At 43.6% G+C, this 15,810-nt stretch overlaps 1 protein-coding gene and 1 long non-coding RNA gene across 2 annotated transcripts in view; one reads left to right on the forward strand and one right to left on the reverse strand.

Moving 5' to 3' along the window:
* The window catches only part of LOC140717311 (N-fatty-acyl-amino acid synthase/hydrolase PM20D1-like), a 98,071-nt gene that overhangs the window by 29,880 nt on the left and 52,381 nt on the right, over positions 1–15,810 (reverse strand). The window contains exons 7-8 of the mRNA XM_073030776.1: positions 8,473–8,534; positions 6,614–6,692 (exon numbers count right to left, since the gene is read on the reverse strand). Coding sequence (XP_072886877.1) covers positions 6,614–6,692; positions 8,473–8,534 — 141 coding nt within the window. The remainder of the gene's footprint in view (positions 1–6,613; positions 6,693–8,472; positions 8,535–15,810) is intronic.
* LOC140717314 (uncharacterized) overlaps positions 1–15,810 on the forward strand; it is a 39,261-nt gene that overhangs the window by 20,811 nt on the left and 2,640 nt on the right. Inside the window, exon 3 of the long non-coding RNA XR_012096514.1 lies at positions 7,394–7,570. This is a non-coding gene — a long non-coding RNA (uncharacterized lncRNA). The remainder of the gene's footprint in view (positions 1–7,393; positions 7,571–15,810) is intronic.

The raw sequence follows: 15,810 nt of genomic DNA on the forward strand, positions 1-15,810 counted from the left end.
TCCTTTCTTGCAACTTAATACCTCTTTGATTTGATTAAGACCACAAGACCATAAGATATAGGAGTAGAATTAGGCCATTTGGCCCATCGAGTCTGCTCTGTGAGTCCATCAATGTCCTGGATCCGGAGACCAAGGCCCTGTACTTTCATTGGGTGACGATGGAGGTGCGCAATGGATTGTTGTTCTCGCCGTGGCAGTTTCTCAATGGTGACAGACACCTCTTGCAGCTGGTGGTCCCCCGGGGGGGGGGGGGGGGGCTTCATGCCACGGTGCTGCAGTGGGGGTGGGTTAGTGGGGGACGGCCATTTTGAGGTTATAAAGACATTGGGCAAGCGGTGCAAATGCTTCCGTTAGCCTGGGTACAGGCAGGAAGTGGAGCTGTTCAGGCACCACTGCAAAGGGGCTGGGGCGCTAGCCTAGGACGCCAATGTGGCAGCACATGGAGGGGACTACTACCCCACCCGGAAGAAGGGACAATCTCTCACACTTGGAAGCCACTGGAAGGGACTGGGAGGTGTGCTCAACCACATCAAAACGCGGTATATCAGGTACAGTTGCCTGAGCAGTGGAAGGTAATTGTGCTGCACTGGGACCACCCCCAGAGACCACCGACCCAGCGAGGCTGACGGAAAGAAAAGACCCTCCGGGTGCCCTGCCTCTTGCCTCATAAAACTTTGCATCCCATGGGAGGGGTGGGGCTACAGAAACCTTCCAGCCCCACAGAAGGTGGCGTCAACCACCGCCAAGACTTTTGGACCTTGTTGTGGACTCTGGGGTTGCTGGGGATGGCTGACCCTCCAGGTGGGGGCAGTGTGGCGCTCTGGCGGTGGGGGGTGGGGGTGGGCATGACTGACTGCATTGCTAGTGGCCAGCGCTACCTATGGTTCTTCTTTTAAAATCCGTCCGTGGGATTATAGTGAGATGTTCAAGTTCATCTGATGTTACATTTTAGCTTGGATTATACAGTTATTCACTTGTGTGTTTGTGGGTCACCCTGACTGTAACTGATGTTGTAATAATCACTTCCCTCCTGCCTGTATGTGATTGAGTAGGTTCTCGCCCCAGGACTTAGCACCCTGTCTATTTTTGTGTTTGTCGCAATAATATGGCTGTTGAGTTAAATAAGCCCTGTACTTTGCAGCATTCATTTTACCCTCTACCTTACAAGCTTTCCAGGGCCTGCTGGAGTGAAGCATTATGCAGGCACTACCAAGCTTCATGTTAAGGACAGTGTGTTTTTGATGACATGTGGTCTTCACCTTACGCCAAAGTGTTTAGTCTGATGGCCGAAAAGCTCAAGTTTGGTTTCATGAGACCATAAAACCTTCTTCCAGCTGACTTCAGAGTCTCCCACATGCCTTCTGGCAAATTCTAGCTGAGATTGCATGTGAATATTTTTCAACAATGGCTTTTTTTGCCACTTTCCCATAAAGTTGTGACTGGTGAAGCACCCAGGCAACAGTGGTCATGTGAGCAGTCTCTCCCATCTCAGCCACTGAAGCTTGTAACTCCTCCAGAGTTGTCATAGGTCTCTTGGTGGCCTCCCTCACTTATCCCCTTAGAACCATAGAACATTACAGCACAGAAACAGGCCTTTCGGCCCTTCTTGACTGTGCCCAACCATTTTCTGCCTAGTCCCACTGACCTGCACCCGGGCCATATCCCTCCAAACCCCTCTCATCCATATACCTGTCCAAGTTTTTCTTAAATGTCAAAAGTGAGCCCGCATTCACCACTTGATCTGGCAGCTCATTCCACACTCCCACCACTCTCTGCGTGAAGAAGCCCCCCCTAATGTTCCCTTTAAACTTTTCCCCCTTCACCCTTAACCCATGACCTCTGGTTTTTTTCTCCCCTAGCCTCAGTGGAAAAAGCCTGCTTGCATTCACCCTATCTATACCCATCATAATTTTATACACCTCTATCAAATCAACCCTCATTCTCCTACACTCCAGGGAATAAAGTCCTAACCTATTCAACCTTTCTCTGTAACTCAGTTTCTCAAGTCCCGGTAACATCCTTGTAAACCTTCTCTGCATTCTTTCAACCTTATTTATATCCTTCCTGTAATTAGGTGACCAAAACTGCACACAATACTCCAAATTTGGTCTCACCAATGTCTTATTCAACCTCACCATTACATTCCAACTCTTATACTCAATACTTTGATTTATAAAGGCCAATGTACCAAAAGCTCTCTTTACAATCCTATCTACCTGTGATGCCACTTTTAGGGAATTATGTATCTGTACTCCCAGATCCCTTTGTTCTACTGCACTCCTCAGTGTCCTACCATTTACCTTGTATGTTCTATCTTGGTTTGACCTTCCGAAGTGCAATACCTCACACTTGTCCGCATTAAACTCCATCTGCCATTTTTCATCCCATTTCTCCAACTGGTCCAAATCCCTCTGCAAGCTTTGAAAGCCTTCCTCACTGTCCACTACACCTCCAATCTTTGTAACATCAGCAAATTTGCTGATCCAATTTGCCACATTATCATTCAGATCATTGATATAGATGACAAATAACAATGGACCCAGCACTGATCCTTGTGGCACACCACTAGTCACAGGCCTCCACTCAGAGTAGCAATCCTCCACTACCACTCTCTGGCTTCTCCCATTGAGCCAATGTCTAATCCAATTTACTACCTCACCATGTATTCCTAGCAACTGAATCTTCCTAACTAACCTCCCATGCGGGACCTTGTCAAAGGCCTTACTGAAGTCCATGTATACAACATCCACTGCTTTCCCTTCATCCACTTTCCTGGTAACTCTAATAGATTGGTTAAACATGACCTACCACGCACAAAGCCATGCTGACTTTTTTTTAATAAGTCCCTGTCTATCCAAATACTTGTAGATCCTATCTCTTAGTATTCCTTCCAATAATTTACCTACTACTGATGTCAAACTTACCGGCCTGTAATTTCCCAGCTTATTTTTTTAGCCTTTTTTAAACAACGGAATTACATGAGCTATCCTCCAATCCTCTGGCACCTGACCCGTGGATATCGACATTTTAAATATTTCTGCCAGGGCCCCTGCAATTTCGACACTAGTCTCCTTCAAGGTCCGAGGGAATACCCTGTCAGGTCCTGGGGATTTATCTACTCTGATTTGCCTCAAGACAGCAAGCACCTCCTCCTCTTTAATCTGTATAATTTCCATGACCTCCCTACTTGTTTGCCTTGTTTCCATAGACTCCATTCCAGTTTCCTTAGTAAATACAGATGCAAAAAACCCATTTAATATCTCTCCCATTTCTTTTGGCTCCATACATAGCCGACCACTCTGATCTTCAAGAGGACCAATTTTATCCCTTACTATCCTTTTGCTCTTAACATACCTGTACAAGCTTCCTGCACAGTCACTCAGTTTTTGAGGGTGGCCTGCTCTAGGCAGATTTACAGCTCTGCCATATTCTTTCCATTTCTTGATGATTGACTTAACTGTACTCCAAGAGATAGTCAGTGACTTGGAAATTTTCTTGTATCCATCTCCTGATTTGTGCTTTTTAATGACCTTTTCACGGAGCTGCTAGGAGTGTTCTTTTGACTTCACGGTGTAGTTTTTGCCAGGATACTGACTCACCAGCAGTTGGACCTTCCAGATGCAGGTGTATTTTTACTACAATCAATCGAAACACCTTGACCGCACATGGTGATCTCTATTTAACTAATTATGTGACTTCTAAAACCAATCGGCTGCACCAGTGATGGTTTGGTGTGTCGTATTAAAGGGGGTAAATACTGATGCAATCAGTGTTTTATATTTTTAATTAATTTAGATTACTTTGTAGAGATCTGTTTTCACTTTGACACGAAGGAGTCTTTTTCCGTGGATCAGTGTCAAAAAAGCCAAATTAAATCCACTGTGAATCAATGTTGTAAAACAAAAAAACGTGAAATCTTCCGGGGGGGGGGGGGGGGAGGATGTAAAGTTTTTATAGGCACAGTACTTCAATAATAAATGCATTTTGAATCTTGAATCATTGAATCACTTCCTGGTGGTGCTATCATGTTCTCGGGCTCTTAATTCTACTGTACCTCTCTTAGTTATTCCACGATTGACTCTTTAACATTTCTGTTGGCACCACTTCAGATTACACTATTATTACACCAATACCATTGTTTTGTTCTCACTGTATTTATAGATGTATTTATGAATACATGTTGTAGACTGTTTATTCTGTAAGCTTTAAGTGAGTAAGGCATTCCATTGCTCTGTGGTGTGTTTGACAATAAACTGATCCAAATCTGAAACCAGAAAAGCTAATTTATTAACTGGCCGGTTCATTAGCTTTCTTCGTACCTGTGCAAAGCCCCAGAAAGTGGACGGCACAGTCGCATAGTGGCTAGCACAAACCCTTTATAGTACCAGCGACTCGGGGTTCAATTCCCATCACTGCCTGTCAGGAATTTGTACATTCTCCCTGTGACGACGTGGGTTTCCTCCAGGTGCTCCCACAGCCCAAAGATGTGCCAGTTGGCAGATTAATTAGTATTGTAAATTGTTCCGTGATTAGGGTAGGGTTAAATCAGGAGTGGGCGGTGCAACTCGAAGGACCTACTCTGTTTTAATAAAATATTTCAATACTCATATTTCAATAAAATAAAGTCAAGATAATCCTTGCCATCCCCATCCCCCTGCCTCCTGTAAAAATAGGAACATTTTGCAGTTGCAATTGTTTCGTAATATTGGTGAAGCTGCACCTGAAGTACTGTGTAGTTTCAGCCATCCTGTTGTAGGAAAGATGTTACTAAACTGAAAAGAGTACAAATAAGATTTACAGAAATGTTTGCAGGATGCGAGGACCCAAGTTATAGGGAGAGGCTGGCCAGATTCAATCCTTATTCCTTGGAAATGTCTCGAGACTGAAGTGTGACCTTATAGAGGTACATAAAATCAAGGGGGGCATGGATGCACAGTCCTTTTCCCCACGGAGAAAACTAGTTTTCTTTAAGATTGAGAGAAGATTTAGAAGGGATGTGAGAGGAAACTTCTTCATACAGAGGGTGGTCTGTATATGGAGCAAGCTGCTAGAGGAAGTGATTGAGGTAGGTATAACAGCAACATTTAAAAGACATCTGGACAGATACACGGATAGGATAGGTTTCAAAAGATGTGAGGGACTAGCTTAGATGAGCATCTCGGATGGCATAGATTGATCATCAGACCATAAGATATAGGAACAGAATTAGGCCATTTGGCCCATCGAGTCTGCTCCGCCATTTCATCGAGGCTGATCCATTTTCCCTCTCAGCCCCAATCTCCTGCCTTCTCCCTGTATCCCTCCTTCATGCCCTGAATAATCAACCTCTTTCCTACATGAGACTCTCCCACAATGGGAAACATCCTCTCCACATCCACTCTGTCGAGGATTGCTTGGGCCAAAGCTCTGTCAGCCATTGCCTGAAAATCCATCCCAAAGTGAGATGAACTGAACATAGTGTGTGACCCTTTCAGCACACTTTGCCCTGGTCTGAAATTGGGCTCTCCTCATGGCTACATCTCAGTTTCAGTTTGACCGAGTTGAACTTCCAGGCATTATCGGTCTTTCTCGAGAGGATGTCCTTGCCAGAAAAATCCCATTCTCTTGAGAATATACATTTATCCAAGCTCACGCCACGTGGCAGCAGTTGAATCAGCGAGACTATACTGAATAAGGAACACGATTTTATTCTTGACGCAGCTAATCTGAATTCCTTTCAAACCCACAAAGTTTATGACTGACTTTTGGATTGACTTGGCTTGGGTTCAGTCCAAGTGAACTCAACAAGTATAATCATACTGCAAAATATCTTTCAATGAAACAGAACTGATGTGGAAATGTAAAATTAACACAGCTGTTCACTTGGAGAGAGGGGCTGGAACTGAGCGCTCACTTGGTACACTCAAGCGACCTACCCCATGTCTCTCTGCAACTTTATTTAGAGATACAGCACGGTAATAGGCTCTCGCTGTCCAATTACTCCCATATTTCTAATTAACCTACTAACCTGTACGTCTTTAGGATGTGGGAGAAAACCTGGAAAAAACCCATGCAAACACGGGGAGAATGTACAGACTCCTTTTAGACAGTGAAAGGAAGCAAACACTGACCGTACAGCTGGCACTGCTCGATGAAGCGATCCCCTGATTTACGATAGGTCTCATCAGGAGGAGGCCGCATCGGGATCACTGGAGATGACAGACAACCTCAGCCGATTCGCAGGTGAAGTGTTCACTCACCTGGTAGAAAAACTGGGGGACCGCTGCATCGATCACCTCCATTACATCTGCCAAAAGCGTAACTTTGTGGTGGCCAAACATTTTAATTCCAATTCCCATTCCTGTTCCAACATGCCGGTCCATGGCCTCCTCTTGTGCCAAGATGAGGCCACCCTCAGGATGGGGGAGCAACATCTTACGTTTAATCTGGGTAGCCTCCAACCCGATGGCATGAATATCGATTTCTCCTTCTGGTAAAAATAAAATCCCTTCCCCCTCCTCTCTTCTATTCTCCACTCTGGCCTCTTGCCTCGTCTCCATGCCTATCACCTCCCCATTCAGTGCAGGCTCCAAAAACAATGTCTAACCCTGAGGCAAAGTTATTAACCTTTTACCTTAATTCCAGCGTGAAACTCTGTCACTGCAGTAGTTGTCCTCACAAGACTGTTGGTTGATGGTTTCTTCTCCATAATCCTATGAGGAAACAGAAGACTATAACATATAGGAGCAGAATTCGGCCATTCAGCCCATTGAGTTTGCTCTGCCATTCAATCCTGGTTTATTTTTGTTCCCTGACCCCATTCTCCAACTTTGTCCCTGTACCTTTAACTTGTTTACCAGTCAAAGACCTATCAATCTCTGTCTTTAACACACCCAATTACCTCTTAGAGTCAGAGAGCATTACAGCACAAATACAGGCCCTTTGGCCCAACCCATTCATGCCAAACAAAGCTAGTCCCAATTTCCCATCTTCAGTCCACATCCCTCTAAGCCCTGTCTGGCCATGTACCTATCCAAGTGCTTCTTCAAAGATACGTTTGTAACTCTTCAACCACTTCCTCTGGCCGCTCGATCCATATACTTACCATTCTCTGCATGAAAAAAATTTTGATCTTTCCTTTGTCATCCTGAATTGATGACCCCCACTTCTGGACCCCCCTAATCTGTCCAAAACCCCTACAATTTTAAACATCTCAATTTACTCTCCCTCCACCTCCTCAGGCCTAAATAAAATAATCCCAAATCTTCCCTGTTAGCTACATCGTTCTGGTTCTGACAACACCCTTACAACTTTCCTCTCTACAGTCTTAGTGTGATCTTACTTATTCTGCAGTCTGGTGACCAGAACTGTGCACAATCTGTTGTTAGATCTGTGTTTACTTTCTGATCTTTAGGTTTCTTCCAGGAGTCAAGGATTCGTAACGAGCATTTATTTTAAAGTACAAACAAGCATACAAATACCAAACAAATTAAACAGAGTGCAGAGAACTGAAGCTACGATGAATGAAAAGCAACCAGAAGTCGAAGATAAAAGATTGTGCCTCTGAAAAATACACCACTTTATAACTGAGGTAAGAGAAATTCCTGCGATCAACTACATCCATCAATGGTTGCACAGTTACATCAGTGGATAAAGACCAGTAACATCATGAAGGATCCCACCCCACTGATCGTGGATTGTTTATCCTGCTTCCATCAGAAAGGAGGCTTCGTAGCAAGCCAGGACCACCAGACTTAGAAGCAGTTATTTTCCCCAGGCAGTGATGCTGATCAACACCTCCACCCATAAATTCACCCCTACATGCCCCAACCACCACTACTTTATCATTTCCTGTTGGTCACCCTATTTTCACTCATGTGTTTAGATAGATAGATAGATAGATAGCATAATTTTATGGACATACAATCAATCTACTGTATGGATTTAAGGTAACTTATGTCACAAATACGAGAAAATCTGCAGGACTGGAAATCCAAAGCAACACACACAAAATGCTGGAGGAACTCAGCAAGTCAGGCAGCATCTATGGAAAAGAGTACAGTCGACTTTCTGGGCTGAAACCTTTCATCAGGACTGGAGTAGAAGGGGAGAAGTCAAAAACGTATCTTATGTATTTATAGTTATTGAGTTTTTAAATTAGTATTATTGCGTTTTTATATCTTATTGTGTTTTATTTTGTACTTCATCAGATTCGAATAATTATTTCATTCTCCTTCATGCTTGAGTACAGGAAATGACATTAAATAATTTGAATCTCGAAATGCTGGAAATCCAGATTAACAGATCCTGATAAAGCGTCTCAGCCTGAAGTGTTAACTGTTTGTTTCTCGCCATATATGCTGCCTGACCTGCTGAGTTCCTCCAGCATTTTGTGTGTATTCCAGGATAACCTCTTTTGCTTCCCTGGATCTTTAGGTGATTGTACATAACAAGCTGATTGAGTAGAAGGTCGGTTCTGTTGTTATAACTTACCTGCTGACTAGTGGCGCAAACAGCCACAGGTTGGCCATGACCATGTTCAGGGGGAAAGGAAGCTGTAAAAACAAAAATGTTTATTTTACTAATAAACATTCTAAAGTTCTACACTCAGTAGCCACTTTATTAGGTATACATGTACATCTGCTCATTAATGCAAATATCAAAACAGCCAATCATGTGGCAGCATCTCAATGCATAAGAGCATGTAAACGTGGTCAAGAGAATCAGTTGTTGTTCAGACCAAACATCAGGATGGGGAATAAATGTGATCTTAGTGACTTTGACCATGGAACGTTTGTTGGTGCCAGATGGGGAGGTTTGAGTAGCTCAGAAACTGCTGATCTCCTGGCAGTTTCACACACAATAGTCTCTAGAGCTTACAGAGAATGGTGTGCAAATCGAAAAAAAAACAACATTCAGAGTGGCAGTTCTGTGGGTGAAAATGTCTTGTTAATGAGAGAGGTCCGAGGAGAATGGCCAGACTGGTTCAAGCTGACAGGAAGGCGACAGTAACTCAAATAACCACGTGTTACAACAGTGGTGTGCAGAAGAATACCTTTAAATGCACAACACGTCGAACCTTGAAATGGACAGGCTAAAGCATCAGAAGACCATGAACATACACTCAGTGGCCATTTTATTAGGTGCAGGAGCTATCTAACAAAGTGGCCACTGAGTGTACAGTATACCTTAGCTGTCTTCCTTGTTTGTCAATTAATACATGCAGTTTCATTGCCTTAACACAACAATTGGTCTTAGCAGACCATTTGACTATTTTGCCGATCTTTCTGTCCATCATTTAAAGAAAACATGTTTTAGAATCATAGGGCAAAACAGCACGGAATCAGGCCCTTTGGATATCTGGTTGATGCCAACTAAAATCTTCACCTAAGCCTCTAAACATTTTTAAATACCTCTCGACTTTTCCTATCTATGTACACCAACGCAAGAGATTCTGCAGATGTTGGAAATCCAGAGTAATATACACAAAACACTGGAGTAATTCAGCAGGTCAGGCAGCATCTATGGAAAGAGTCGACATTTCAGGCTGAGAGGGTCTCAGCCTAAAACAACAACTGTTTATTCATTTCTATAGACTCTGCCTAACCTGCTGAGTTCCTCCAGCATTTTGTGTGTGTTGCTTTGCAGAATCTCTCGTTTTCCGATTTATATACCTGTGCAAGTACTTCTTAATTGTTGTTAATGTACCTGCCTCAACCACTTCCTCTGGCAGCTCATTGCATATATTGACCACATCCTGGGTAAAAAAGTTGCCCCTCAAAGTTCCAATTAAATCTCTCTAAAAGGCCTTGAATATGCTGCCGGTGGACACTTCCCATAGGAAAGGTTTCTTAGTGAGGGACCAAAGTCTCGGTTTACGGGACAAAACTGAAGAGAAATTTTTTCTTTCAATGGCTGAATGTTGAAGGGGATTTAATTGATAATTGGTTTATTATTGTCGCACGCACCAAGATAGAGTGTAAAATTTTTGTTTCTGTGCCAAGTGTTCAACCTATGCCCTCTAATTTTTGATTCTCCAGTCCTGGGAAGATCTTAGTGTGCATTCACCGTCTATGCCTCTCATAACTTTATACACCTTTATGAGATCACCTCTCATTCTCCCACGCTCCAGTGAAAAAAGTCTCAGTCTGCTAAAACTCTCTCCATAATTTCAAATTCAAGTTCAAGTTTATTGTCATTCCACAATGCACAATATATACAGAGGGATAAAGCATCGTTCCTCTGGGGCCAAGGTTCAAACACAGTACATATAGTCACACACACAGCACATTCAGTCATAAAATACTATTAACACAAGTCCACTCAGTCCCTCAAGTCCCTGCAACATCATCTGGGCCTATACTCAATGAAATTTAGAAGAATGAGGGGAGGGGGGGGTCTCATAGACAATGAAAGCCTAGATAGGGTGGATGTGAAGAGGATGTTTTCTTTGGTCAGGGAGTCTAGGACCAGAGGGATGTTGATTTATATCAGAGATGAGGAGGAATTTCTTCAGCCAAATCTGTTGCCACAGACGGCTGTGGAGGCTAGGTAACTAGATGTATTTAAGGCTGATGGATTCTTGACTAGTTGGGGCATTAAAAGACATGGGAAAAAGGCAGGAGAATGGGATTGAGAGGGAAATGGATCAGCCATGATGAAATGGCTGAATGGCCTAATTCTGCTCCTATGTCTTATGGTCTAAATCTCCTTTCCATTTTAAAAGCATCTTTCCTCTAGCAGGGTGACCAAAACTGAACACAATATTCCAAATGCCACTTCACCAACGTCTTGTACAACTACAGCATAACATCCCAACTTCTATAAACAAAAGAAAATCTGCAGGTGCTGGAAATCCAAAGCAACACACACACACACACACACACACACACACACACTCACATACACACACACACACACTCACACACACACACACACAATGCTGGAGGAGCTTAGAAGGCGAGGCAACATCGATGGAGATGAGCAAGTAGTTGGTGTTTCGGGCCAAGACCACAATGTCGACTGTTTACTCTTTTCCATAGATGCTGCCTGGCCTGCTGAGCTCCTCCAGCATTTTCTGTGCATCCCAGCTTCTATACTCAGTGATGAATGAAGGCCAGTGTACCAGAAACCTCCTATGCCGCCTTGTCTACTTGTGACAGCTCTTTCATGTCCACATTAAAAAAATCAAAGTAAATATAATATATGTGACCACATGGTATTTTTGAGATTCATTTTCCTCCAGGCAATTACAGGAAACTAAAGAAATATGATAAATATGATTAATTTATGGAAAATTATACATTAACACAAAGACTGACAAAGAGTGACTTGTACTCCAAGGTCTCTCTGTTCTATAACATTCTCACTGTGAAAATCTTTTCCTTATTTATCTTCCTGGAATGCAATACCTCATACTTACATGAACTAAACTCCAATATAAGCCTGGGACACAGTCTTTGTAATCAAATTCTTGCCTGGATATGCCTGTTTTGATGTACTTGCACCCACTCCTGTCATGGGCCTGGATATCACAAAAGGGAACTGGACACTTCGTCTTGCAGTTCACCCAAGGGAGGGTTTCGACACACCACAATGCAGTCAGGGGTGGCAAGTTAGCACAGTGGTTGGCACAACGCTTTACGGAGGTGTCGGTCTGGGTTCAATTCTCCCACTGTCTGGAAGGAGCTTGTACGTTCTTCCCATGACTGCACAGGGTTTCCACTGGGTGATTCTATTTCCTCCCACATTACAAGGACATACGGATTAGGGTTAGTACGTTATGGGCATGCTACCTTGGCACTGGAAGTGTGGCAGTGCTTATAGGCTATCCCCACCTCTTTGTAACAACTCCCTAAGACAGGGGGGGGGGGGGCAGGATTACACCATTCGGCCCATCGAGTCTGCCAGGTTTTGCCCCTAATGGTTTGGTGTATCGCTAACCTTTCAAGCTGTGTACGTAGGTTCATGCACCAAGATTAAAATTGCGTAACACACACAAAATGCTGGAGGAACTCAGTAGGCCAGGCAGCATCTATGGAAAAGAGTAAACAGTCAATGTTTCAGGCTGAGAACCCTCATCAGATGAAGGGTCTTGGCCCGAAATGTCGACCGTTTACTCTTTCCATAGTTGCTGCCTGGCCTGCTGAGTTCCTCCAGCAATTTTGTGTGTGTTGGCTGGATTCCTAGCATCTCCAGATATTCTTGTGTTATGATTGCGCAGTTGACTCAGAAATCTTTGGGATGGGTCCCTTATGCTTGCTTTGGCTTAAGAACACAATCAACAAGATTCAGTCGCGACACATTTTAAATGATGTACTCAGGGAAAAGAAAGACTCTGCTTGAAGTGAGTGGATCATGCCGCAGTTTGAAGACAGAAGCAGCTACAGTTTCTCTTATTGCTCCAGATCTGAATCACATCAGACTTAGATTTAGAGATACAGAACAGCAACAAGCCCCTCCTGCCCAACGAGCCCGCACTGCCCAATTATACCCATGTGACCAATTAACCTACTAACCCGCTCATCTTCGGAATGTGAGAGGACTGAAAGAAGCTAAGAAACTTGCAAAATTAGTCAGCTCCAGGTTCCAGCCTCCGGAGTATCCAAGACATCTTCAAGGAGCGGTGCCTCAGAAAGGCGGCGTCCATTATTAAGGATCCCCATCACCCGGCCCATGCCCTCTTCTCATTGCTACCACCATAGAGGAGGTACTGAAGCCTGAAGGCACACACTCAGCGATTCAGCTTCTTCCCCTCTGCCATCCTATTTCTAAACGGACATTGAACCCGTGAGCACCACCTCACTTTTTTAAAATTGGTTTTGTTTTTACACTGCTACTTTTTAATTTAACTATTTACTATCAATCCACTTACTGAAATTCATTTATTTTTTTCTCTCTACTTGTCGGGTACTGCCGGTGCTAGGCTCACAAATTTCATGACCTGCAGTATGCCGATGATATTAAGCCTGACTCTGATGTGGGAGGAAACAGGGGCAGCCAGAGGAAACCAACACAGTCATGGGGACATCATGCAAGCTCTTTACAGACAGCGGCAGGAATTGAACTTGGGGGTTGCTGGCGCAGTGAAACAATGCGTAACTGCTATGTTACCGTGCCAGGCTGGGAAACACCACATCCAGTGCCTAACCGACAGCGTGTTGTGAATGGATGAAATCCCACCTATCCACTGATCTGTGGGATGTTATTGTACTGAGGTCGTTACGGTTACTGTAATTTTTTTTATAGATCCAAAAAAAACCCATTTTAGTTCTGGAACTCTTTGGCAAACTAATACACTAAGCGACATTAAATTTTTATGCCGCCCAGACTCATGATATTAAAATACGATTAACATTATTATAATCTGATTGTAAATTTTAGCTCTGGCTCAAGAAATGTGATCTTAAAGTAGAGCAACAATTCAAGAACATTTGGTCTTCTCAAATAAAAGAGCGGAAATCAATAATGCATGTGATGACTAAAAACCCTTGAAGCACTGCCAAGAATATTTGACAACAGGAGACTGAAATATTTCATTGAAGAAATCTTGTTGTTGGGTTTCTGAATGTTAGTTATTCTGATTCAGAATACCGGTAATCTGTCATGAAGAAGGGTCTCGGTCTGAAAATTGACTGCATATTCATTTCCATTGATGCTGCCTGACCTGCTGAGTTCCTCCAGCATTTTGTGTGTGTTGCTCCTGATTTCCAGCATCTGCACAATCTCGTGTTTATTCTGATTCAATTTATCGGTTCTCTACATAGTTTTCCAATTGCATGCAACCACATTTTACCGCAGACTGGTTCAGTGCATCACTAACCTATCAAAAACACAAGAGATTCTGCAGATGCTGGAGGTCCAGGGTAACACACAAAAATTTCTGGAGGAAATCAGCAAGTCAGGCAGCATCTATGAAGGGAAATAAACAGGCAAGGCTTCATTCTGAGGCCATTTATCAGGACTGGAAATGAAGGGGGAAGAAGCCACAATAAGGAGGTGGGGTTCGGGGAGAAGTTCAAACTGGAAGATTATAGGTGAAGCCAGGTGAGGGGAAGATTAGTGGGGGGGGGGGGAGGGTGGTGAAGTGGAAAGGAGTAGGAAAAGCTGAAGGGCTGAAGAAGAAGGAATCTAATAGGAAAGGAGAGTGGGCCATGGGAGAATGGGAGGGAGGAGGGGCATCAGAGGGAGGTGATGGGCAGGTGAGGAGAACATAGAACAGTACAGCACAGGAACAGGCCATTTAACCCACAATGTTCTGCCAAACCTGCTAAAAAACAAATCAGGTTTATTATCACTGGCATGTGTCGCGAAATTTGCTAAGTTAACAAATTTCACAACACATGCCGGTGATAATAAACCTGATTCTGATTCTTATTCAAAAACACCCAAACACTAATCCCTTCGACCTGCACCATGTCCATATCCCTCTGTCTTCCTTATATCCATGTGCCTATCCAAATATCTCCTATAAGTCTGTAGTGTATTTTCCTCTACCACCATACCAGGCAGCACATTCCAGGCATCCATCACTCTCTGAGTTCAAAAACTTACCCCTCACATCCCCCTTGAACCTACTCCCTTTCAATTTAAATGCATGCCCTCTAGTACTAGACATTTCACCCCTGGGAAACAGATACTCCCTGTCTACTCTATCCATGCCTCTCATAATCTTATAAAGCTCTATCAGATCTCCCTTCAGCCTCCTGCGCTCCAGAGAAAACAACCCACGTTTGTCCAGCCTCTCGTAATAGCACGTGCCCTCTAAGGGAAGGGGTCTGAGGGGAGCCATAATGAGGGATGGAGAAAGAGGGAAGAGGGTGAGGGGGAGAATTATGGGAATTTAGAGAAATCAGTACCATTGAGGCTGCCCAGATTGAATACGAAGAAATCTTGTTGCTGGGATTCTGAGGGATAATGATTCCAATTCAGCCTGCCGGTTCTCTACACAGTCTGCCAATTACATCAAACCATGGTTCTGAGCCTCACTAATCTATCAAGGCCACTTCAGATTTGATAAAGATTTAAGATTACTAATCAAGAACCTATGCGGGTGGAAACCAGAGCACCCGGAGGAAACCCATGTGGTCACAGAGAGAACATACAAACTCCTTACAGACGACAGGAATAGACCCCCGATCTTACATCTGGAGGTCCAATATGACACATTAACCAATGCTCTACTCTGCCACCATAGCTCCTAATTGACATAATACTTGTGAGCTTACAAATCTGTCGGTGGGTGATGTAATAAGCCAAAGTAAAAAATGAATTAGGAAGAAAGTAAAAAAACAAAATCAGTCACGAGAACGGTCACTTCAGTTCAAAGTGCATGCCTGGATTTCTCTACCCTGCAGAGTTATGGAGGATGGATCATAGGAGGTTATTAAAGGGAATGGAGAGCATCATTGAACTAGCGTAGGAGAGGAAATAAGGCCTGGAGTAAAGCAGCTCCTGGATTTATCTCATGAAAAATCTGGGATTTTTTGTAGTTGCTTTCAAATTGGTAGTAAACAGATGGAATCTGTAACAATTATTAAGAAACTATTGTAAAATCTAATGGTCCCAGGGAATAAAATCTACCTTTAGTTAGCAGACCAACACCACACATAACTCTAGGCCCAATAAAACGTGGTTGACCCATGAATGGAACAACAAGCCACTCATACTAAGGGCAACAACCCCCATCCTGCCCCTGGACATTCTCTTTTCTCCCCCCTTCCATTGGACAGAAGATACAAGAGCCTGAAAGGACATTTAACTAGGCAGAAGGGCAGCTTTCCCCCCACTGTTTTCAGACTCCTGATGGACCTCTTGTATGATTGGCTTCAC

Source organism: Hemitrygon akajei, chromosome 27 (genome assembly GCF_048418815.1).
Source record: "Hemitrygon akajei chromosome 27, sHemAka1.3, whole genome shotgun sequence".
Classification (NCBI taxonomy): domain Eukaryota; kingdom Metazoa; phylum Chordata; class Chondrichthyes; order Myliobatiformes; family Dasyatidae; genus Hemitrygon; species Hemitrygon akajei.